This window comes from Sphaeramia orbicularis, chromosome 15, assembly GCF_902148855.1.
Source record: "Sphaeramia orbicularis chromosome 15, fSphaOr1.1, whole genome shotgun sequence".
NCBI classification, from domain to species: domain Eukaryota; kingdom Metazoa; phylum Chordata; class Actinopteri; order Kurtiformes; family Apogonidae; genus Sphaeramia; species Sphaeramia orbicularis.
In genome coordinates, this window is record NC_043971.1 from 30,270,516 (window position 1) to 30,298,265 (window position 27,750).

A 27,750-nucleotide genomic window follows, 5' to 3' on the forward strand; every position below is an offset into this window, starting at 1 on the left:
ATTTCATACTAACTCACACATTTATTTTCCAATAGATGTCCTATAAACAGTTATTAATACAGGAATTCATCATTTCAGGTAGTTATAAAGCACTTACCACTCATTATACTACTCATTAATTAAGTATACGGTGTGAGCTAAACAAATGTACTTATTAATGATGAGCAAAACATTTATAACTGTCAGAAATATGCTTTATAAATTATGAATTCAGTATTTATTAATGCTTAACTAATGTGCTTATTAATGATGAGTAAAACATTCATAACTGTTCTTATAAACAATATACTAATGAGTATTCATGTCAGAAATATGCTTTATAAATGATGAATTTAATATTTATTAACGCTTAACTAATGTGCTTATTAATGATGAGTAAAACATTTATAACTGCTTTTAACCCATATACTACTGAGCATTCATGTCAGAAATATGCTTTATAAATGATGAATTTAGTATTTATTAATGCTTAACTAATGTTCTTATTAATGATGAGTAAAACATTTATAACTGCTTATAAACCATATACTAATGAGTATTCATGTCAGAAATGTGCTTTATAAATGATGAATTCAGTATTTCTTTATGTTTAACTAATGCTTCATAGTGTGTACTTATTATAAAGTGTTACCGTACTTTTAGTTTTATCAAGGAAATTTGAAGGGAAAGTCAGCATCGCTTTTCATAAAAAACATATAGAAACATAAGGGAAATAATACAAATAATTATTACACCACCTGTGATTATTTTCCAGTCCATGAACATGACCTTTTGATATTCTCTTCTCTGAATATTAATTGCTTCTAGCTTGTTTTTCCAGCATCAGATATTATTAATTCAAACGTGATATTTCTGAGAAGAGGGTTTCTGGGAGTCATTAAAAAGCATTAAAAGTCATTAAATAGATTTTGTGAAAATTAAAGCCTTAAATGGCATTAAAAAGCATTAAATTTGATATCCGTAGGCATTAAAAACTGGATACACTTGATGGTAAAAAAAACATTGCTATTCATGATTTATTTTGATTATATAAACATTTAATAATTTTGATGGGAAGTATGGTGTGGTGATTGACAGGCGGAACCCTTTAATTGGCTATTGTTTACGGCTGATGCATAAAGTCACAATACCGGATGCTTGGGATACAACATGCTGTGAGTGTACTCATGCCGTAGCGAAAGATTGGAGGGAATATTAGCAAATGTCGGAAAAATGGGAAAATGCAAGTTTCAGCAGAAGTGATTGGAGGAGGTACCATTCAGAACCTGGTTTAAGCCTGTCAACGGTAAACTGGCCTAACACTATATATAAAACTGTATCTGCAGTTGGACATGGGCATTAAATTTGTTTAAAGTGGAATTAAAGCATTAAATTAGATTTGCTGATACCTGCAGAAACCCTGGAGAAAAAATTAACTTTTAATAGAACTTATTTAGTCATCAATTCATTAGTGTTTTTGCTCTATATTTACACTCAAGAATCCCCCAATGTCTTTACAGGCTTAGTACTTTGATGTGTCCATGACTACATTACCTGTTTTTAAGAGGACAATGTCCATTTACAGGCTAGTTTGAGGTGACTGGGTGGGTTGAGGGGGACACGAGGATAGTTTGCAATAAATGCTTTAATTGCCCTGTTACCCATAAACTTGGAATACTTGTATTTTCAGACACATTCCTCTTTTTATTCCTGTTTATACTCATCAGAATCATATCATGAGAGGAGGTACAAATATTTTATTCCAACTTTATTGTCAACAGTGTGTTATACAGGTGCACTGTTGGTAATTTGATTAAAAAAATGGAATGTTGTTACACAAGTAGTCAGGCTTCCCCCAGTAAAAAATATTCTTAGCTTGAGATTGACATTCACACATATTAAACCTACGAGGATTGGCTTTTTAAATGGCATACAGTTCATGAACTCTCAGGGTATGAAACTTACTCAACACACAAATTTCCACTCAACCTTTGAAAAGATGAAAAGCTCTCAAATTTGACTCTTGTCGTGCAGTGGGACTTGATGTGAGCAAAAGGCACAGGACTGACAAGCAGGCATGGCTCTCCCTCCACCATCCACTGAACCAGGCTTCTGCAGCTGCTTCACACAGAAGGTTGTCTGCATCTGACACTGTCTAGTGGACTCAGATGGATTGCACATCCTGGGAGGTTTTGTTGTTGTTGTTTTTTTTTCCCCTTCAAAGGCGGGATGGTGACATCTCAGAATATTTGATGGATTAGGTGGCGGCGCCTGCTGTGACAGACAGAGTCGAGGAGGACAGTCGTGATATGACTGATGTCTTGGATAACTGCCCATCAAGCAACGGAGGTTGAAACCCTATTCTAATGATGGAACTTTCACTACAGCAGACTTTTGTATAGGAGAGTGGATAACTGAGCGAACACACAAAGAAGTATTTAGTCTGTATAATCTTTATCTTTATACCATTAACTGTACATCGCATCCATGCTGAAATCCCAATTGGATGTCAAAGAATGATGAACAAGCCCACAAATGGTGACCACAGGAGACATCCTGCATCATGGTCATAAATCTAATGGACCTTAGACAGGCGACTCCCTCACTAACCACCTTATCTAAATGTTACAGCAGCTACAGCCGCAGTCATCATGTGTCAGTAGGGTTATTAAGTAGGTATGTCAAATTACATACAGTGTGTTATGTCAACGAACACCCACTGCTGCCTCGGGGTGAAATTTTGATCATGTAAAAATATTCCTCCTTCCAGATCTCAGCATTCATTTTGAAATAGAGACTGGGTTTAACAACAATGGGAAGTGTTACACAAACAAAAGACTTCATAATCTAATTATTAATTATTTGCATGCTGTGCCACTTTATGCCATACTCATCACCATTAGCCTTGTTTTGCACTGTTGTTATTGTATCTCAAAACAAACTTGCAGAGGACTTAAATGTTACTCTTCAACAATGCTCTCTACGCCATTCGAGACTTCCAGAACAATCTATGTAAAGAAGAAATAAGTTTGTGATCTCAGTTTACCACACCATAGAGAAATGAGTTGATAAAAACCTAAAAAAAATCCATCTTATCCATCTGAAAAGATTATTTATGTGAGTGTGTGTGTGCCTTTATATATATATATATATATATATATATATATATGTTCTGTTCTACCCATCTGCACATTAGAACATTAGATACACTGATTTAAATAGAAACATATTCATGTCACATTGTCATATCCGTGCTTTGTTCTTTCTTTCCAACTCTTATCAGTTTAATATCTTGCAGCTTCAAGAAGCACCTAAACTTCAAACTGCCATGATTATTGGTACATTTTTAATTTATTTCTAGTGGGAGATTAATAACACTGACTGTGCAGCTCAAAAAAAGATAATTTGTTCTTTGTGTCAGCTGAACTGGACTTGATTCATGCATTTTGAATGTTGCTTGTCTTTGAAACTTGGTGGTGGTGTATTTGCTTTTTGAGAATTAACTATGTTACACCCAAGGAGTCTGACACGTATATTGATGGTGTGATATTTGTACATTTTTAACCCAGTAATAAATAGTCTGTGATTCCAGCTTGCAGAATTCATATAACTACATTTTAACATATGTATAGTAGCACTTTACAATATACAATTTGTTATATTAATAATAAAATGTGTTAATTTGGGGCGACAGTGGTGGAGAGGTTAGCACTATCACCTCAGTAGTGTGGTCCTTTGTGGGTTCTCTCCGTATGCTCCAGCTTCCTCCCACCGTCCAAAGACATGCACTTAATAGGTGTGAATATGGGAGTGAATGGATGTTTATCTGTATACGTCAGCCCTGTAATGAACTGGCAACACATTCAGTATGTACCCCACCCTCACCCATAGAGGTACAAGATAGGCTCCGGCACCCCTACGACCCCCACAACCCCCAACAAGTAAGTGGTTCAGAAAATGGATGAATGGACTAATTTGATGCAGAGTTTCCCCACAGCAATATATCACTTCTTACAATGTGTTAGAACTGAAAAATATTTTATTGATTCCAAAGCCATTATTGATGCTGTTTAACAATCCAGTTATTTTTCAATTCCCTCATTGATTCCTGATCAATTTTCTGTTTAGAAAAAAAAAAACAGTCCTGCGTAGGTTTTCATTATCACCCCATTCATGCATGAATTATGAGAACCTTAGCCAGTATTTTTATTTTTTTTTCTTGAGTGGTTTTATTCCTCTTTAGGTATGAAAAAACAGTGCAATTGATTTTTTTTTTTTGTGAACCTATTTATCATGGAGTTACAAAAATGCCCACTCAGCTGGACACCATGCGTTTAATTTTTGAAGTAAAGAATCATGTATTTAAAACTAGGGATGTCCGATATTGGCTTTTTTGCCAAAAACCGATATGCCGATATTGTCCAACGCTTAATTTCTGATTTCGATATCCACCGATACCGCTGCTGATATATGTGGGATATTAAACTAATTTTAGGTAACATCACATATCTCCTGTCATGGAATTAACACATCATGCCTAATTTTATTGTGATGCCCCATTGGATGCATTCTCAAATGCAACAAGGCTTTCAAAATGTAAACACTGTCTGTGCAAAGAATACATACTTCAACTTAAGTTGTGAAAAAAATGCCATATTTATTTATTTTCTCTCCCTCCGTCCACGAGTCTATTACAGTGTGGCAACTCTACTGTACAGTTTTGAAAACTGTACAGTACGATAATATCGATGGGCCGATATTATGGGACATCTCTATTTAAAACCCATCATCAGAAAGTGATATATTGTGTGAAAACTATGAAATAAAAACATTTTTAATGCAGCTAATCTGATGTCTTCTCAAATTTTAACATAATCTAACACTAGTTATTATTCATTTCATGGAGCTAACATGCAAAAAAAAAACTTTTTTGTTTAAGAAAACTGTTAATAACAGTCTAATAACAATTAGCAATTGATTTACACTCAAGCATGTTACGGCAGATCAGGTTTATCAAGAACAGAAAAGTTACAGTAGTGGTATGAATTGCAGTGTATGGGATTCAACTAAAACAACAAAACCTTTGAATATACGAGAGGACAGCTGTAGAATAGATGTCCATTGTAGTGACTACTATGCATGAAAGGGTTAATATGTATTTTTTTTCTTAATCTCTGTGTCTGAACAAAGTTTAACCACTGAGCTTTGGCTCTGCTGTTCAGTAATTATTCACTCCTCACAATGGGATGGAATAAGCTTTGGTTGTACATTGTAGAATTAAACCTATAAGCTATGGCAGCAGATACAATTTATCTTGTAAAATAACAAAACCTATACAGCTGTGTGATTCACACTGAAAAGGTAAAGAAGCAGGTGTCATTTCATAGGTTGAAGCATGATGTAGTCCTCTGCCTGGTGTTTATGATCAAAGAATCCATAATTGTATTTAAATGACAGAACTGGAAGTTGCTGGACATACACATAGACGTGTACTGCAGACAAACACAGTAACATATTACTCTTCAGTACTAACATTAGATTTGGAAAGGAGACTACACAGGTTCTGCTGCCTGCTGTTTGTGTAATTCACTGCTGTGGTATTTTCTTTCCTTCATCCTCTCAGATAAGTTGTAAACATTGATGCAAGCTTCGATACATGGGTAGGCAGGGGAGGAGAGCGTATAAAGCTGCCTGGCACTAGCGAGGGAACACATGCCAGCATCAATAAAGGGAACAGATGAGCTCAGAGACATATGATTCTGATTTGTAACTGATTCTTAACCAGAACCAGTTCTTGAGTCCAGCCCCTACATTGAACACATACATCCAGTATCTGTGCTACTAATCAAATACTATATTACTTTATGGATCTGTCACATAAAGAAAGAATAAAGGAAGATTTGACCTGATCAGAAACTTACATATGATTTCATCCAGATGTACTGATGTTTAGCAGGACCGACACAAAATGCATTTCTTTAGCCTCATAGCATGATTGCTTAACTCATACACAAATGGACAAAAGTATTGGGACACGTTGAATTCAGGTGTTTCTTTTCTAACAAGGGTCTGGGTTACAAAACAATACTGACAAATATAGTTTTATATTGTGATAAATATCCTATTGATTATTAATATTATTGATGTTTATATCTCAAATCAGCATGAACAGGACATCTTACAGCTGTAGCCATGATGTGTCCCAATATAAGTTTAATGGGAGATTTTTCTTCGTAACTGAGATGTTAAGAAAATAGATGGTTAGTTGGGGTAGAAAATTATTATTACCACCCCCCCCCCACCCCCCACCCCCAAAAAAAAAGGGGAGGGAAGGGGTATTGTTTTTGTATGTTTGTTTATTTGTTTGATTGTTTGTGAACACTCTAGCATCAAAACTATTGGTTGAATTCATACCAAATTGGGTTTATAGATTGACAGTGACCCAGAATAGATCTGATTACATTTTGGGAAACGTAGTTCAAAGTTCTAATTTTTTATGAATTTTTATTTATTTATTTTTTTTCCCCATTTACTTATAATGGGCGAAATTTCACATCTGTAGCAGCAAAACTATTGGTTAAATTCATACCAAATTGAGTTTGTAGATTGCCAGTGACTCAGAATAGATACATTTTGGGAAAAGTAGCTCAAAGTTCCAATGTTTTATATATATTTTCTTTTCTTTTTTACTTATAATAGGTGAAATTTCAGATGTCTATAAAACATCAATTTTGTTTCAATTTGCTTCAAACTTGGCACATACAGGGTGGGGAAGCAAAATTTACAATATTTTGAGGCAGGGATTGAAAGACAGTGTATGACCAATTAGTTTATTGAAAGTCATGAGAATTTATTTGCCGCAAGAAAATTGACATAATAGAAAATGTTTTTATTCTATGTGTCCTCCTTCTTTCTCAATAACTGCCTTCAAACGCTTCCTGAAACTTGCGCAAGTGTTCCTCAAATATTCGGGTGACAACTTCTCCCATTCTTCTTTAATAGTATCTTCCAGACTTTCTCGTAATAGTTTTGCTCATAGTCATTCTCGTCTTTACATTATAAACAGTCTTTATGGACACTCCAACTATTTTTGAAATCTCCTTTGGTGTGACGAGTGCATTCAGCAAATCACACACTCTTTGACGTTTGCTTTCCTGATTACTCATATGGGCAAAAGTTTCTGAAAAGGTATGGATAATAGTGTTAGGTATGATTATGACATCAATATATGTTTGATTTCAAAACAATTGACGTAGTGCCTGCTGAGAAAAAACAACTAAATGTTCATTGTAAATTTTGCTTCCCCACCCTGTATATAGAGGTAATTGATATGTTGACATGAGCAATATGCATAGACATGATAACATCAGCTCGATTGATGCCAAAATAAGCTACAATACATGCGAGGGGCGGGATTTGTTGTGCCTGGCACCGCTTGTTTTTAGTCAGAGCACAAAAAATATTTTACAAATTTAGAGGTAGAACATTTAAATTCATAGTCATGGATAAAAAAAAACAAAACAAAACAATGTTGAGACAAAATTAAGTAAAAAACATTCCTGAGGCATTTTGGAAGCGAAGTTAACAAATTAAACAAAACTAACCAATGCAATGATATTTATCACAATATAAAACTAGGTTTTTTAGGACATTTGTCATTATTGTTTTGTATCCCAGACCCCTGTTAGAAAAGAAACACCTGAATTCAACGTGTCTCAACACTTTTGTCCATTTGTCTATGAGTTAGGCAATTACGCTACAAGCTAACAATTTCCTCTTCAGTTACTGGATGTGTTTGTTGTCCTTAATACAAGTGAAATAAGTCAAACTGATTCCCAAATTGTGACTTAATGATCTGTAGTTCCTTCTCAAGCAGAGGTTAAAAGGTGTCCGTTTTATCAGCCATGTCCCATTGGTCAGAGTCACTGCCAGGTCAGGTTGTGACAGAAATGTTTCATGTGATGGCGGCGAAACCACAGAACTGGGTGGCAGTAGAAGTTATTAGCTTGGACGTGAGGGTTCAGCTCTGTGAACCATGCAGCATAATTCATCTGATGAATGTGTCACGGCAACTAATGAATATTCATACTTTCCACCTGACTGACTGTTAGGAGTCACAAAAAGAGTTAGAGGATAAAACTAGATGAGGTAGAATCACCTGAGGAGGGTTTTACTCATCCTGTACACAGATGAAAGCCTTGGGAATTATGTCTCTGGAAGAAAGAATCAGTTTTATCAATTCACTTTCGTCATTGTAAAAGTACTTTGCATGAAATATGCATGAAACAACTGATATACACATTGCAAAAAGCAAAAGCGTAAAATTTAAACACAGATTATTATAGTATTTGGATAAACAGCGTGAAATGAATGTGGTGGGTAAGACTAACTGTCAACTTAATGGATTAACGGAGAAAGATGAAGGAAGACCGATAATCAAATGACAAGATGTGTTGGTAAAGAAAGAAAAAGTCACTCTAAAGAGAAGAAGTCACAAGAAATGAAGAGTGTGGGAGGGCAGAGACCCTCACTAACAATGAGGAGGTCGGGGAAAAAGGGAGAGATCAAATGTCTGATTAGGAAAACAGATAAAGAGCATGGATTCAGGCATGTGTAGTGAAAGATTACCGCTGTCCAGAGCTGCTTAAGATCTGACCCTACAGTAACCTCGCTGCTTTATTGTCAGATAGTATATGAACCCAGCGTTTCTCAAGAGACTCACTGTCTGTTCCAGCATTGACCATAGTCCTGCTTTGGAGACTCAGAGGCAGCTCAGTGTCTCATGAATATTGATTTCTTCACAGGGTAAATCTCAGCTGACCTACTGCATGCACAGCTCCCCACAGAGCAAGGCCAGCCAGGGGTCACCCACACAAATATTGTGGACACGACACTTTAAATATTCACTGCTGTATTGATGTGTGATGGCTGTGGATAACGACGGATGAGAGGAAACCGAATAAATGAGATTTTGTACATGAGTGTCTGTTCTAACAACTAAGTTTTACAAATAAATAGAAGACAAGATGATGTTTTCAACAGAAGTCAACCCAATAAAGGGTAAAATGTATTTTTATTTTATTGTTTACTTATTTTATTGACAAAAAAACTACTAACAATTAAAGTAAAACATACAAGACATTAAGACAAGTTTAAATAAAAAAAGAAGCTCATGATGGTATCGGCACTATATATTCATGAACAAATTAATACTTATTTAGAAAAAAAAAAGTCCAGAGTTTAATATTTCTCTAGCAAAACCCAAGGAATCTGACAGAAAACGCAACTCATCATGCAATTTCACTGTAAAGAACATTCTCATATTGTAGCTGCCCTCCAAGAAGCAGCTAATAAATAAAGAAATAAAATTATTAATAGATTTAGCATAGATAAAATAACATTTATCTGTTTCAACCAAATCCCAAATTTTAAGCATCTCTCTGGTAAAAACACTGTAAATCATTAAAAAGGGTGAGAAATCAACTTAAATATATTTTTCTATAGTATGCTGATCAAATATATCTTTCCACTTTACAGGTGATATAAGCAGTGGTTATTAATTGATAACATTTATTTACACAGTGTACCCACTCCTTTTATTTTCATTTTCTTGTATTTTTTTGCTGTCTGAACTAAGTAAATGTATAAAATATCCCAAACAGGACTAAAATTTGGGAACTACAAAGTCTATTTGTTCCCAAAAGAGGACATATTTACTAGTGTCTTGTCCTGTGAGGATAACAAGATTATTATCAAGATAAATTAAATGCTGAGGATAAATAATTTCACACTGCTGTAATTTTAATCTCATTTTAACCTTTTTCTCCAATCTGATTGCTTTATTGCCCTCTCAGTGACAGCTAATATTTTATTGGCTAAAAACTTTAAAGCAACTTCAGAATTATTATTTCTTTCCCCAACAAATATCCAGAAAACCACCTCAGTGGAAAATCCCATGGGTTATGTCATGTTTTACTCACAGCGCAACAATCTAAAATAGATTAAAAGTGCAGCTGAACTTCATTAAAGAGGACGAGTTCTTAGTCTCCTTTTGCCTTTTCCATCTTCAGGAGGTGAGCGATGCTGACATCGTGGAGATGGTTCATAGCTCTCTGGGCCGGATGACCATCATTCGTCAAATCTTCCCGTTGTGGAGGGACACCAACGTGCGCTGTATGAGGAACAATCATCGCATCTCCTCCCTGCTCTGTGACCCACAGGAGGGCTACCTGCAGTCACTGGAGGTACAAATACTCCACAGTTTATACTGTGGAAGCTTATGAAACAATATTGATCTGTACAAACCCTTTAGAGAAGACTATAGTTCAGACAGTACATATTTGGACTTCTTCAATCCCTTTGCATTAGTACATTTCATTTGAAAATTAAATTAAGATAATGGATGGTAGAAGTGCAATGACTTGGTTTTAATTTAAGTGGGTTTGTATCAGTGCACAAAGACCCATGTGGGAAATGAAGCATTTTTAACATAGTATTTAGGGGTTGAGAAGTAATTCAACCGACAGACATGATGCATTTAATAAATTTTTGTCTGCATTCAGCATGTCACACAGTAGATATTTAAGTAAGCACAGTTATGAAGTAACAGGCTTTAAGTATTTAAGTCACTTAAAACTATCAGGTATCTGCACCTGTAAAGCAGATGGAACTGCACTAAACTCTACAAAAGGTGATGATGAGATGAGATGAGAGTGTTTCAGCAGCATTTACAGCAAAACTCCTCCCCACAGCCCTCAGACTGTATAACAGTACACAGTGACCCTCCACCACCCCCATATCACATCATGTATATGTGCAATCACTATGTAAATATGTAAATATCTTTAAACTTTATACTTATATTTTTATACTGTTAAGAACGTTTATTTCTACCTGCCTTTCTTTTGCACTGGTGTGTTACATATTGCTGCTGTAAACTGTTAAATTTCCTCATGGTGGGATCAATAAAATCTTATCTTATCTTATCTTATCTTATCTTAAAATGAGCATGAAGAACAGGAAAGAGAGTAATAAAATATGAAGATTTTAAATATGAAATATTCATATGAAATAGTCTTTTAAAAACAAACCTACTCTTATACAGATATAGTATCTATGGCTATATCTGAGTAAGCATAAGACTAAGTAGAGAAAAAAATATTACCACTTTGGGAAAGTTAGAAAATATTACTTTATTGTATATTATTAAAACTGCAGCTGTTTTTTCTGGGTTCATATTAAATAGGCTAAATATAAACATGGATGAATGCTGTAATGGAAATATAACTCCACTTTTCCAGGTTTCCTTGTTAAGTAGAGCGGTTCTTATAGAAGCTGATCAGTGATTAGTCATTTCAGCTGTCAATCACCCTCCTACATGTGATTAGACAAAAATCTGTATCACAGAGTAGATTTTCTACAGCCTAAAAACATAAGGAAAGAGTGGATTCAGTGGTCTTGTATCCTCACAAGGCTTTAAGTGATGGTGGATTTGTTGCCCAGTGATGCTAAAAAAATAAAAAAAAACACCGCAGCTTTAAGCTACAACATGGAGTTACTCAACTCTAACCTCTGAATACTGAGTACTCATAGTCAGTTGGAATTAAAGACCCAGAGGCTGCGGTCGGTTAAGATTATTTCAACTCTAAACAAATACTTCACATACTTTAAAATTGCTCTAAATCTCTCTTGCTGCGTAATCAGCTTGTTTTGTGGTTCTTGCATTCCAGACATACATTCACAATGCATGATCATATGTATGCAAAGCTACCTCTGGCAGCAATTCGGAGTTTTGAGAAGGTTGAATGCAACACTCAGAAGCATTATGATGGATGAGGCTTCATGCTGCATTTCACTAGTGGCAAGGCTGTGTTTTCTCCACTTCTGTTTTTTATCTTTTTCCCAGTGAGTATTTATAGGAGACTGAGTTTTTGTTTTCAGTCAGTTTGTCTCATCCACTGTCTATATCGCTATATCACCTTTTTTTTTTCCGACTTGGTAAATGGTGAATATGCTGTCAGGTGTTATGGACATTTTTAAATTTTTTTTTTTTGCTTGATGACACACATTGTTTTAGTTGTGACATTCCAGCATGTGCAGCCATGGTGTAGGACAATGTAGACAAGCATCTGGAAAGTGCCACATGAATACAAATATTAACCGATTATGTATGCAACTGAAAGTAGATTCAGCTCCCTAGATAAGGTAATTATGAGAGACATGCTCATCCATGAATATAAATGATTGTAGCACGGAGTGACTTTGTATGGTTGGAGGATCAGAGGAAAATGTTGGTTTAAAATAAATAAAAGCTTTTTTTATTATGTGTCAAATTGAATACGCTGAAATTCCAACAGCCTAAAAATAATGTATTATGTCATTTAAGCTCCTGATATATCAGCAAAACAACAACAACAGTTTCCACTGCAGAACATACTGTACGCTCTCAAACAGATTATGTTATCTATGACTCGTATTTAGGATTTGCCAACCAGGAACCCACCCAAAGGTAAATTATGATAATGCAGGGTAGTAAAGTACACATGCCCTTCAGTTCTACTTTGTTATCTTACTTGCACAATGTCATTTTGTTCCCTGAGTGAGCACTGAAACCTGACTCTGCCAACCACTTTTTACTTCTAATTGAAAGTAAAGAACGGCTCCATCCATGTCTAAGGATCTCCTTTTGCCTAATCCATCTGGAGTGTAATGGCAGTGTTGTTCCCTGTAGCTCTATTGATATGTTCTCATTCCTTTTCGTGCATGCTCCGGACAGATGGCAAAACCATGTGGTGTGTGCACCCACAGTTCTCAATAATTCACATAAAGTCGGGTTAAATATCGGGTAATGGAAGTTAAAACATTCATCAGAATAGTAAAACATAGAAGAGATCAGAGTTGCAATGTGCTGATTCCTCCAACGGCCTGGAAACCATGATGAGATTGCAAAAATATAGAATGACTAAGTTGCATTTTACCTGCACTTTGCCATAAAATATGGACTGAGTGACCTTAAAGTGAGCGAAACTGACATATATTGTAAGGTACAACTGACTGAGAGGTTTGGGCTGAAGTCTAAACCTGTCATGAGCTGAATACCTGGAGTGGCAGCTGGTATTGCATCCATGGATCTTCTGCTGTGGGAGGATTTCACTTGACTTGACCCAAAGGACCTATCAAATCTACATTCACACCCAGACAGGAGACAGCAGACATCAATCCTGTCCGGGTTCACTGTGCTTGTCTGGAAACCGCTGAGCTGAGCCAACTCCGCTATTAAAGAACTGATTGAAACTTGTGCTATTATTTCTGTTCATTTATTAATTTATTTTCATTTCCTGTTGATTTTTCGCCACGGTACTGTACTATGTCATTATCTTTGTTGAAGTAGCATCAAGCGTGTAATTCAGAATGAAGAAAAAAAAATTGGCAAGCTTTATAATCTCATCTAACTGCTTCACACACACTGAGGTTAATTCTTTAGTGTTGTAATGTTTAAAGAGAGGTCTTTGCCTCCACAACAAACACCAACCATGACCCCAGTTATCTTCGGTCTTTCCATTCTCTTTCCAAGTGAGGAGGCGTGCTTTTATTCCCCACGGGCAATTTTATTTCACCATCCAACCTCACAGGGTGAGACTGGAAGGCTGCAGCTTTTGTGTCACTTCTTCATTCACAAGGTTTGAACACGAGGCTGTGGGAGATCTCTTGAATCTCAAAAAGTAAAGAAAAGTTTTCTCTGTGGTATTCTGTGTTTGCACAATGGAGGCAGATATATCATTTCCCAAACATATAGTTTTTGAAAACAGAATAGGAGATAACAGAATGTGGAAAATAGTCGGGTTTGTGCTTACATGATTCTGCGGATGAGATGAGGTGAATCTGAGGTAAAAGATGGAATCAGGTAAAAAAAACCAAAAAAAAACAGCATTGGTTTAGCTTGTTTTACAGGCTGTGTGTTTTGTTTCACTGTGTTGTGGTTCTTTCATTTCTATCATCTGAACCTGCAGTGATTGGGTTTCTGCCTGCAATGACAGCCCATGCAATGTTTTAATGCATAAAGACCTAGTGCTGCTTTTGTGGCAGCTCCAAAATATTGTTTTCTCTATGGGGTCAAAACATGGTATTTGAAGTTTCTCTGACAGGACATTTTAGAGATTAGTGTTGCTAAATGACCCACATTTTTACTTTTAAATTCATTTTTGCTTTAGTTGGACCATAAGGGATTATCCAAAACTAGGAGCTACTTTCTATTTAAATAAATGTTGGAATGGCAATCAATTAAAGTTCGCTCTCTGACGGGACATTACTGTGTTTTGACCCTATATTTAAATTTTCTTAAGTGATTTATCACTATCTATTCTAATATTATCTTCTGTATTCTGCATTTTTTTCAGTGTAAATCATGTATTTTCCTATATTTAACTTACTGATCATGTTGATGTCCATAGAACCTCACATCAAAGTTGAAGGCGATTATATCTGAAACAGCAAAAACGGAAGGAAAACGAACTTTTTCAGCAAATATATAATTAACTGACCATAAAAACAAGTGTCTCCATCCACTGTCACTTATAAAACTTCAAGGGTTTTACTGGTGAATCAATGTTTTAGAAGATGACGGTATTTCCACGTTCACTACAGAGCCTCTGAACGTCCAAATGGGTCATATCTGATGACCATGAAAAGATGACAAACTGTATTTTGCACCAATTATTTACATGTATGGATACAATTAGATGAACAGCTATTAAATATTTTAGATCAGTTAGATGCATTTGGTTGCCGGTGGCTGTTTGGGTTTTTATGGGTTAAGGCTTATGGCCCTCCTCAGGGTCATCATTGGCTTCAATAAGATATGAAACATAACCCATAAAGACCCAAACATCCATGATCGTCCAGAACCACCTACTGATCTAAAATGTTTAATACCTCTTGATCCACTCTTCCTATCAGTGCATGTAAATAATTCGTTTAAAAAGCAGATCTTTTTCGTCATCTTTTCATGGTCATCAGATATGACCCATTTGGACGTTCAGAAGCTCCGTAGTGAATGTGGAAACACCATCATCTTCTACAACATTTATTCACCAGTAAAACCCATGGAGTTGGATCAATGACAGTGGATGGAAGCACTTGGTTTATGTTCAGGTAATGATATATTTTATTGAAAAAGTCACTTAATCTTCCATTTTCTCTGTTTCTGATATAATAACCTTTGAATTTACTTTGAGATTTTATGAACATCTACATGATCAGTAAAGAATATAGAATATAGAAAAATACCTGATTTTTATTGAATATTTATTTCGCTGATCATGTTGATTGATGTTCATAAAAGCTCAGATTAAAACTCTGGAAAAAGTGACTTTTTCAAGAAAGATATCAATAATTGAATGTAAAAATAAGTGTGTCCATTCACTGTCATTGTTCCAACTCCATGGGTTTTACTGGTGAATCAATGTTGTTGAAGATGACGGTGTTTCCACGTTCACTACAGAGCCTCTGAACATCCAAATGGGTCATATCTTATGACCATGTAAAGATGACAAACTGTATTTTACACCAATTATTTACATGGATTGATAGGATTAGTGGCTCAACAAGTATTTCATATTTCATATTTCATATCAGTGAATGATTTTGGTCACCAGTGGATGGTCTTTATGTGTTATCAGCCTGAAGAAGGTCTAGCAAAAAAAAAAAAAAAAAACAATTTCAGGGTAAATATCTAACTATATTTAGCATATTTTATTTACTTTAATTTGGAGTCAGAAGGAGTAGGAACTGAAGCCACTGGACTCTCTTGATAAAAATCTTACCTCACAGTTACTTTGATTAGTTAGGCTTGTGTGTTATTGTATGAATTCAGTATTTTATCATTAAATTACACACCAATTATTTATAAGTATTGAATTGATTAATGGATCAATAGGTAGATGAGTAGATTTTAGATGAGTAGATGCTTTTGGTTGCCAGTGAATGTTTGGCTCTTTATGGGTTAATAAAGATATTTATTTGAATACAGGGACAGGCACAGTGAAATGTTTGAGCCGTGCATATTGGCTTACATATTAATGCTACTCTGACCTTTACGATGTGATGCAGTCCATTAAAAACCGCAGCTTCTTTTCTTTAAATCTCAAATACAGATCTAAAACCGTAAGCAATAATGAATCAAACAGGCGTTAAATGTACAGTATGAGTGGCAGTGGGTGAGTGCACATATGGTAGATTTGTCACAGTGGAACAAAGGCCCACACAGCTTCATAATACTGAAAGAAATCTGTATTCACCACCTCCAAATAAGGAAACATCAGTAAAATATGGAGATGTTTTGTTTGGTCGCCGTCTTTTCATTCGTATATTTCCATCCATTACTTACATTCATGCTGCAACACAACTCCAAAAAATGTTGGAATAGAGCTAATGTAGGGCTAAAATGAGTTGAAATAAGAAAAACACAATGCAATTTGAAATAATTTATGTAATTAGTTATAGTATTAGTTGTAGTAGTAAAGTATGATATAGTACAAAACTGGTCTTTTTTTATTTGCAATTATTGCATGATCCCAAATTTCAGAATAATCAATTGCTATTTGGTTTTTACTTAATCAACGTGTTGTATTCTGTAAAGGACTGGTTCTTTCTATATGCATTTTTATCTATCGCAATTATTTTTTTAACACATATAGACCCAGTGTGACTTTCGTTGCAGTTCGCAAATGAATTTTTCTTTATATTTGCCCTTTCATTAGTGATTTATCACTGTTTATTGTAATGTTACCCTCTCTATTTTGCATTTCTACAATAAAAATCACTAATTTTTCTATATTTAATTCACTGATCATGTAGACACTCAAAGGAAATTCACACGTTATTATATCATTAACAGAGAAAATGAAAGATTAAGTGACTTTTTCAGCAAAATATATCATTACCTGAACATAAACCAAGTGTCTCCATCCACTGTCATTGATTCAACTCCATTGGTTTTACTGGTGAATCAATGTTGTAGAAGATGATGGTGTTTCCATGGTAACTACAGAGCCTCTGAACATCCAAATGGGTCATATCTGATGACCATGGAAAGATGGCATACTGCTTTTTAAACCCATTGTTTACATGTATTGATAGGATTATTGGATCAACAGGTATTAAACATTTAGATCAGTAGATGGTTCTGGACGATCATGGATGTTTGGGTCTTTATGGGTTAAGTTTCATATCTTATTGAAGCCAGTGATGACCCTGATGAGGGCCATAAGCCTTAACCCATAAAGACCCCAACATTCACCAGCAACCAAAAGCTACTGATCTAAAATGTTTAATAACTGTTGATCCACTAATCCTATCAATCCATGTAAATAATTGGTGTAAAATACAGTTTGTCATCTTTTCATGGTCATCAGATATGACCCATTTGGACGTTCACAGGCTCTGTAGTGAACATGGAAACACCGTCATCTTCTACAACATTAATTCACCAGTAAAACCCATGGAGTTTGATAAATGACAGTGGATGGACATGCTTGTTCATATGTTCAGGTAATGATACCTTCCTTGAAATAGTCACTTTTCCTGGAGTTCTAGTCTGAGTTTTTATGAACATAGATCTATGAATTAAATATAGGAAAATACCTGATTTTCACAGAAAAAATGCAAAATGCAGAGGATAATATTATACTAAATGGTGATCAATCACTGAAGAAAAGTTAAATACGGAGAAGAAACTATTTTGGAACTGCCACATAAGTAGCACTGGGTCTGTATGGGTTAATATTTAAGTCTAACTTCAGTCAAGTCATTTAGTTATACAAGATACTTCTGGAGTTTTTGACCAGCCATGTTTTCCCTTTTACATGTGAAGTTGAGCTGTCTACTTTGTACACCAGGTCTTTATTATACCCACCTATATATGTATAATAACAGAGACCACTGGACTATAACCTGGTGTTGAATGCACTCATACCATTTACCATAATCGTTTCATTAAATCTAGCCATATAATTATACTGTAGCTACAAAGGAAAGGAAAGGAAAGGAAAGGAAAGGAAAGGAAAGGAAAGGACAAGTGCTGCACATGTACCATTGAATCACACTGAATCATCTTCCCCCCTCACAGGTGTCCAACCTCTACCTATACGACAGCGTCTTGATGCTGGCCAACGCCTTCTACAGGAAACTGGAGGACAGGAAGTGGCACAGCATGGCCAGCCTCAACTGTATGAGAAAGTCCACAAAACCATGGAACGGCGGGTGGTCCATGCTGGACACAATCCAAAAGGTGCCGCATTTGTTTATCACTATAATTATTTTGTGAAGGATAAAGGGCAGCTAATGTAACTCACTTTAATAATAATAATAATAATAATAATAATAATAATAATAATAATAATAATAATAATAATAATAATAATAATAATAATAAAAATAATAGTTTTGAGTTATACAAGGTGTATCAAAAAAACTACATTTTGAAAAATTACCCTCAGTTCCGCATTTGATAATTTTTGGAATTTTCTTTTATGGACGTCAGTAGGTGGGGGATTGGTGGATATTTGTCCAAATTTACAGACCCAGGTTTTCATACATGAGTGAGCAGGGGCAAATTACGCAATCCAAGTTAAAACTGTTTTGTGCGAAGTAGCGGTGGGATTTAAATCCAATCAAAGGTCATGGGAGGGGACAATGGGCATCCATTTTGTTTTCCACGAAGTTGCCAGGTTACAGCATTAACAGTTTGGCCACCATGTCAATTTCATTTCTTAACCCATGGCAGCTGTTCCTGCCTTTCAAAGTTAGGTCAACTTGTTTAGGCCTGAAAATGTCACTGAGGACAAGCCAAGTTAGGGTTAGGGTTATGGATTTAAATCCCACCGCTACTTCGCGCAAACCAGTTTTAACTTGGATTGCGTAATTTGCCCCTGCTCACTCAAGCATGAAAACCTGGGTCTGTAAATTTGGACAAATATCCACCAATCCCCTACCTACCGATGTCTATGAAAGAAAATTCCAAAAATTATCAAATTTTTCAAAATGATTATTTTTTTTGATACACCCTGTATAGTGCTTTTCTGCTCTACCTCCTGAGCCATAGCTACCCCTACCTTAGCCTTTAAGCCTGGCAAGGTAAAAAAAAAAAAAAAAAAAAGGCACACTGAAGGATTTATAAAATGTACAGTAGACCAATAAGACGCATAAGGGTGTAGGCGGTGTAGCTCTCCTTAGCCTGTTAAACTAATATGATCACTGATGAAGGCTTTCAGGAGGATTCAGATTGATTGAAGCATTTTCACCTTAAGGAAGCGTATTACTAAATATAATCTTTAGGATTAGATTTGAGACACCGTTCTGAGTTGTGATCTCCTTGTACTCGTGTAGTCCTCTGTGCTCTTATTGGTAAAGGGCATCGTTTCCAGTGCCGTAAGCCGAACACACAGAGCATGAAGAAACAGTAAAGCAGCTGTGCTTTTTGTGTCGATGTCAGCCCAGATTACAAAACACCACAAATGAACTGAGTCATTTTTACTGTCAGTTCATATTTCACCAAAGCATCAGATAAGATCCCATCTGAATGAAATTATCCAAATTGTCTTTGATAACTTCATCTGGAATACTACTTGAATGGCATGTAAAAGGTTTTTAAGTGGAACACAATAAGGGATAATTTGCATGAATCTCACTGTATTGTTGAAGCAGTTACATACACAGATAACAACTATTTTCTGCAATTTTAGAAAGAAAGCACCCCGCTGATGATTATATATATCATAGCTTATCATTAACTTAGTTGGACTGCATGCACCACTTAGAGTCATATTCCTGACATATTTTCTTTTCGGAGTTTGTAAAAACAAAATTGCACAGAAAAAAATAATGTCCATGTTAGTAGATGCAGAAACACCATCTTTACCTCTTCACACCATCATTGTACAAGTATTGATTTTCTTTCTTATCTTTCATTTTTTTTTGCGCTGAACTCTAATAGTAATAACTTTTTGCTTTTTGTTGTTACAGGGACGAATCAGTGGCCTTACAGGATTGATGGATTTTCGTGCTGAAGGCTCTAATTCTCATGTGCAATTTGAAATCCTTGGAACAAGTTACAGTGAGACATTTGGCAAAGATGTCAAACGGGTATGTCTAGACATTTTTTTTTTCTTTTGCACTGAAGTCAGTGTCTCTCTATTTTTTTTTAATTTTTTTTTTTTTTTTATCATGTGTCCCACCTTTCTCATTGTCCACATCATGCAGCACTGTGAGATCGCAATGCATATCCATTGAACCACAAATACTATGATAGAGCCTTTGTATTGAAGTCACCAAGCCAGTAAAGATTTTTGTTAGTTGCTGTGATTTCACAGAAGTCCATTCTGTAGGTGTGGAGGGAACAGCAGGTACTCTGAAGCCACTGATGAAAGTAGCTCTTCTTAAACACTGTCTCAGTTTGACCACTTACTGTGTAGAGGGGAATAAAACTGAAATTAAAGTATTTCTCATTTTCTCAGCGCCCTCCTGCAAAAGCTCTCAAGTTAAGGCACTCAATTTCAGTCCTTAAAGCCCGAAGTCCTGCAGGTTTTACTCTCACAGAATTGTTTGTTATCCATATCTGTTGTCAAGAAGACACAGTATATAATACTAGAGAGGAACAAAAGCCTGCAGGACAGTCGTCTGCAGAGGTCAGAATTTAGTGCTGCTGCTTCTTCTACTTTCTGGAGGGCTATGGTCCTAAGGGATGGATACAAATATAGAAGTCCTCCGATATTCTAGTTTTACCTGCAATATATGAGTGGAATAGATGAATCAGTCAGTCATCATCCTTAGGATTGTAATGGTTTTTGTTTTATTTTTTTGTGCTTTATAGATACACAACTGAGTTGTTTGTACCTGGGGTGTCAGGGAAATGCAATAACTTAGTGATAAGTCAGAAAATGAGCTTTAAGTAGATCACAGAGCTTTACATATGTCAGTGATGTGTCAGGTGCCAGAGTGCCCTCTACTGGAGCTGCCAGTTCAGCTTACAGCCATTCTACAGAGTTGAATTATTTAAATGAAATGAACCCCCCTTGCTTTCTTGCATTTGTCGTACACACAAACACTGGGGGCATTTTCCAGGAAGAGTTCTTTGGCACACACAATGCCACTTTAATTAAAACAGTCAGCCATCAATCATTTGTTTGTGAATTGTGCAGAGAGCGGACATTTTAATGTCTTAAGACCAGTACTGGGTTGTATAAGCAAACCGTAAACCCTGAATCTGAAAAGAATGTTGTGGAGTTGAAGTGAGAGACTGAGCTCATTATTTGTGCACCCTTCTCGTAGCTGTGATTTGTTTGTCGCTGTGGATGCCCTGATTCAGTCAGGGACTTCTTACAGAATGAAGAGGAATTGAGTTTCTTGGCAATCTATGTAGAGCAGGACTGACCAGAAGCAGTAATGAAGATTTAATCACTACTCAGCCTAACTGAAATCATGAAACCAATTCATCATAATGTGGCCAATAGCATTAGCAAGAAATGGACATACTACACACAGTAAAAGAAGGCAGCGGAGTGAGGCATTTCACAGTGCAACACACACACACACACACACACACACACACACCATGCAGGATCAAAGTGCATTTGAACACAAAACATGTGCACACACTGATTTGGATCTCAGATACTAAGAGCATGCAGCCAGGCAAACAGACCAGGGGCCAGGGAGCACACTACCATGTGGGTGCTTGTATCTCTCAATCATTAGAGGCAGAAGGGGACAGCAAAGCCAGTTAATAGGATGCCAAATGCATTCGGTGCCGTTGTTCATTACCTAGCATGTCTATCCGTGTGTCTGCCCACTCCTTAGAAGAACCATTTACTGGAAGAAAGCATTATTTCATGTATACTGCTTTTTTCTTATTATACAATATGTCTCTATACACCTAAGCCTGCATATACATGAATATAAATAACTGAATACATATAAACAATTATGTGTTTTATATGTAATGTACATTCAGGGTGTTTCTGGTTCTGCGCTCTATAAAACAGGTGCCATCAAGACAGACCCTGCTATCATATGGTTTTCTCTGCAGCATAATATCATGTTTCTGTCTCTTTCAAGTGGAGTGCACAATGATTGCATGTCCTGCACCCCCTCCCTCCTCCCACACCCACTCAACAGTCCGAACCACGGACTGAATTGTGCTCATGTTGTCTCTTTCGTCTCTCTCTTTCATTCCTTCCTCTCATCTCATCTTCTACCCACCCCACCCCACCCCCATCCTCTCCTGTCTGTTCACTTCTTCACTTCCTTCCAAGCCCTTTCTCCTCATTTTTCAGTCCTGGTTTCTGCCCATTCCATCATCGTTTATCTGCATTCAGTCCATTTTCTCCCAAGCCTGATGGCTCTAAGATGAGGCGTCTTTTTGGTTAGAAACTGTAATGAAGACTGAAATACTATTTCCTGGATGGCCACTGAGAGTTTTCTCCACCATCCACTGCTGCTGCAGACTGATCGATGCTGTTATTGTTGTTTTGGTTTCCCAGTTTACTCTTATTGATGTGTCAAGCCGGCTCTAAGCAGATATTGCTAATGACTTCCATCTTACACAGAGCCCCACATTGAAAAAAGTCAATTCATTTAAATGTAATTGTTCCTCCCAGTCAAGTATCTCGCATGCATCATGCAGTAGTTAACTATCAATGTGTTAGCACATTAACAAAGGCATTATTGTATTTGCGATGCCTGATTTGTCAGCCACCAGGGGACAACAGAAACCAGCTCCGAAGACCAACTAACATTATTAAGTTAACAGAGAAAATAAAACTCATTAACTAACCACCACTGTGTAATATTCCTAATTTGGGGCTGTGGTTATGTTTCCAGATAGCCCTGATGTGTTGTTTTGCCAAGAAATGATGTGTCTCCTTGGCTTCTTTTTTCTTTTTCTACATATTCTCACTCTCAGCTGGTCACATGGTACTGTACGTTTTAAGTGACATTTCTTAATGTACCACGTAAGGGTAATTTTTCAGTACTCAGGGTTGGGATTACTTTTTGATGTATGTGGTATTCTGAAAGACATCTAAATGGTTCCATAATTGTGATGCCATCAACACATGCATAGACATGATGACATCAGCTGGATCGATGCCAAAATAAGCTACAATATGTGCGAGGGGCAGGGTTTGTTGTGCCAGCACCACTTTTTTGTGTGTGTGTGTGTGTGTGTGTGTGTGTTAATTTGATTTGATTATCTGTGCTTATGCTGCTCTTTTGGCTGGGTCATGCTTGGAAAATAGATTTTTTAATTTTCAGTGAGGATTTTAACCGGTTAAATAAAGTATTTAGAAATAAAAAAAATAGAAATCAATGTACATCCTCAGACATCAGAAATTAATGATATGTACCAGGAGACGTTACTAATTACACAGAAACCTTAGAAAGAAATAGTTGAACGCCAAGGTTTGTGACTTTCTCACAGCATCCCATTAATGTCTTTTTTTTTTATTATTATTATTATTGTTTTCTTTGTTTGTCTCTCTTCTTTTAAGCTACTGTGTAATATTATTAATTTGGGGCTGTGGTTGTTTCCACCCAGCCCTGATGTGTTGTTTTGCCAAGAAATTATGTGTCTCCATGGCTTCTTTTTCTCCATATTCTCACTCTCAGCTGGTCACATGGTACTGTACATTTCAAGTGACATTTCTTAACATACCAGGTAAGGGTAATTTTTCAGTACTCAGGATTGGGATTACTTTTTGATGTATATGGTATTCCAAAAGACATCTAAATGATTCCATAGTTGTAGTGTCGTTGGGTTTGACAGAGGATTACGAGAGAACCTAAAAGAACAAAGACAAAGAAAGAAAATCCCCCCCCCCCCAAAAAAAAATTCTGAAATGAATAAGATGCTGTGAGAAAGTCACAAACCTTGCTGTTCAACCATTCCTTTCTAAGGTTTCTGTGTAGTTAATAATGTCTCCTGGTACATATCATTGACTTGTGATGTCTAAGGATGTACATTAATTTCTATGAGATTCCCTACATATCAAAAATGATATAAATACTTTATTTTACCAGTTGAAATCCTCACTGATAATTAAAAATCCATTTTCCAACTGTGACCTTGCCAAAAGAGCAGCATAAACATAGTTAAGCAAATCAACACAAAAAAATCAATTTTCATAAGCTACAAATATATGCAACATAATATCGAGGTCTATACATAAAAGATAAAGTATGACTTCAACAATTTTTGTGCAAATTTAGAAGCAATCACATTGACCAAGAGTGTTATTTTCCCTGTCCATGAAAATAGACTTAAATTTTCCAAGTATCGTTGATGCTTTAAAAAGTGATGCTTTAAGGGAGAACAGATGCTACAAGGTCACCAAGCATCGATGAGTTGCATCGTGGGAAGTGAGCACTGGGGCTGTTTTTTGACTGTCCACCAGCTTGTCTGGAAGTTTGTGTACTTTACATTTGTTGCTGGATTAGTTGTTGTCAGTGGGTTTCTGAGGGATTTTTTTTTTTTTTTCTCACAAAAACTCCACTGGCTGGTGTCACATATGATTCTGAGAAATGGTGATAGAAGAACAACACTACTCATTAAATCAAAAGCATAAATTAGTAACATACTGTTTTTCTTCCATGGAATTGATATCGTAAACAGATGACCACTATATTGGTTCAGTCAGGCACAATTTCATTATAATTAGATGCAAAGAAACAAGAGAGTATAATGTCTGTTGGTGTTTCTCCTGAGTACATTTATGTCTGCGTGATAGTTTTGTCATCAGCAGCCTAAATCTGGCAAATCTTACTGCCAAATTTCTGTCAGTTTTAAAGTATAGCTCGCCAAAATCAGCAATGACAGTTTAATGATCCAACACTGGCCTGAAGCTGGCCAAAAAGCTGCTAACTAGGGTTATTCCGCAGCCTAAATCACCAGCAGTCTCATAACATAAAATCATATCAAATGTGGGCAGCGTTGATGGACAGGACCCCAGTGTGTTGGAGCATTTCTGTCCCTTAAGGATACAGCAGAAATAGTCCGTTCGCTATGGTCGCCACTTCATCTGGTAATATTTGTTGCATTTACTCCTTTAGTGAGTTGTGGTGATCACTGCCAGCGAGCTCCATGTGCTCCATTAGATGTTAGGTATAAAAAAACAACAACAACAACAGACGCTGTGGGTGATAATGGATTTATTTGTCCAGTTACTCAGAACTATTTTTACTGTGTCATGAAACAGAAATGACATAGACTAGTCTCTAAAGGGCACTTTCCTCAGCCCAACAATAGATCAGGCTGTTTATCTGTGGATTCATTTGCTGAGATTTTTAGCTTTTGAGACACTTTCCAGACAGGTTAATTGTTTTAACTTCCTAAGACCAAGGAAATGTCAGCAAAGTACAAGCTTTTTTGTTTTTTTAAATTAAATAAGTGCATATAAATAAGTAAGTAAAGTAAGTAAGTAATAGAAATAAGTAAATATTGGAAATATCATGATGCAACAGTTTTTTCAGATGCAGTTTTTAAAATTTCTATTGGAATGTTCTTTGTGGTGGACAGTTTTATTTATTTATTTATTTATTTATTTATTTATTTATTTTTGCATAAAGTTGTGAAACTCTTGTCCACAAATGTGAACAGTGGGTCTTAGGGGGTTAACCCATGAAGACCCAGTGCTACTTTTGTGGCAGCTCCCAAATTAATTTTTCTCTATATTTTATCTTTCTTAAGGGATTTATCACCATTTATTATCATATTATCATCTATGTGTGTATCATGTATTTTCCACTGATCATGTAGATGTTCATTAAAACTCAGATTAAATTCAAAGGTTATTATATCATAAACAGAAAAAAACTGAAAAAAGTAACTTTTTCAGCAAAGATATCAATAACTGAATGTAAAAATAAGTGTCTCCATCCACTGTCATTGATAAAAGTCCATGAGTTTTACTGGTGAATTAATGTTGTAGAAGATGATGGTGTTTCCATATTCACTATGGAGCCTCTGAACGTCCAAATGGGTCATATCTAACGACAAACTGCATTTTACAGTAATTATTTACATAGATTGATAGGATTAGTGGATCAACAGGTATTAAACAGTTTACATCAGTAGATGTTTTTTGTCACCGGTGGCTGTTTGGGTCTTTTCTGGATTAAAACATCCCCTCACATCCTGCTTGGAGATTCACTTACGGGAAAAAAAAAAAAAAGATCTGTGAGCAGGCATTGCATAAAAGCCCAATAATATATAAAATCACAACGTCATCATTACAGTATTTTACACTTTTTCATTAAAATATAACATTGACACATTTCCACTAATTATTTTGCTGGAAGTGCGATCCCATTAGATAATTACCCATCTCTAAAGTGATAATTAGATATTTATATTTAGTTCTATTGCAAGTAGCTGTAAGCTGTGCCAGACACCAGATACAGTAATTCCCCTGCCGATGATCAAGATCAATAAAATTAGGTAATTACTTAGTAACTACTTACTTGAAGTCCCTTATATCCAATTTAACAGTCTGGTGTACATTATTAGGCTGGTCAACTAACTGTGCTAAATAACCGCTAGATTATATTTTGTACAATGATGTAATGTTTTAAACAGAGGTCTCAAACATGCGTCCTAGGGGCTAAATCCAGCCCACCAAAGGGTCCAGTCTGGCCTGTGGGATGAATTTGTGAAATGCAAAAATTACACTGAAGATATTAATCATTTTAGTTCAGGTTCCATGTACAGACCAATTGAATCTCCAGTGACTCAGATCAGTAAAATACTATCATAATAACGTATAAATACTCACAACTCCAATTTTTTCTCTTTATTACAGGGTGGGGAAGCAAAATTTACAATGAACATTTAGGTGTTTTTTCTCAGCAGGCACTACGTCAATTGTTTTGAAACCAAACATATATTGATGTCATAATCATACCTAACACTATTATCCATACCTTTTCACAAACTTTTGCCCATATGAGTAATCAGGAAAGCAAACGTCAAAGAGTGTGTGATTTGCTGAATGCACTCGTCACACCAAAGGAGATTTCAAAAATAGTTGGAGTGTCCATAAAGACTGTTTATAATGGAAAGAAGAGAATGACTATGAGCAAAACTATTACGAGAAAGTCTGGAAGATACTATTAAAGAAGAACGGGAGAAGTTGTCACCCGAATATTTGAGGAACACTTGCGCAAGTTTCAGGAAGCGTGTGAAGGCAGTTATTGAGAAAGAAGGAGGACACATAGAATAAAAACATTTTCTATTATGTCAATTTTCTTGTGGCAAATAAATTCTCATGACTTTCAATAAACTAATTGGTCATACACTGTCTTTCAATCCCTACCTCAAAATATTGTAAATTTTGCTTCCCCACCCTGTAATGTAAATATTTTCATGTCATTTTACTGTATTTGCACTAAAACAAACTATCATTTCACAAAAAACGCGAATAACTTGAACAAATATGAACATTTTGAAATGTCTGAAGTGCAAGTTTACCAACATTCTGCCTGTTATTAAATATTTTGTGTATTTGTTGATCTGCTGTGGTCTGTAAGTCATAATTTACATGTGTTAATGATAAACTGAGACATAATATTGTTAAAACTGCGCTCAGTTTTCTTAAGAAATTTCAGTTTGTTCATGTTATTCACATTGTTTTAAAGGATAGTTGGTAGATGTAAACATTTTCATCACAAAATTTAACTTTTTTCACTCTAAAACATTTAGGAAAGTTTGGATTTGACATTATT

The 27,750-nt window shown here is 35.9% G+C and overlaps 1 protein-coding gene across 1 annotated transcript in view; it reads left to right on the forward strand.

Moving 5' to 3' along the window:
- The window catches only part of grid1a (glutamate receptor, ionotropic, delta 1a), a 374,524-nt gene that overhangs the window by 296,026 nt on the left and 50,748 nt on the right, over nucleotides 1-27,750 (forward strand). The window contains exons 6-8 of the mRNA XM_030156621.1: nucleotides 10,050-10,223; nucleotides 18,104-18,265; nucleotides 19,999-20,118. Of these exons, the coding sequence (XP_030012481.1) occupies nucleotides 10,050-10,223; nucleotides 18,104-18,265; nucleotides 19,999-20,118 (456 nt within the window). The remainder of the gene's footprint in view (nucleotides 1-10,049; nucleotides 10,224-18,103; nucleotides 18,266-19,998; nucleotides 20,119-27,750) is intronic.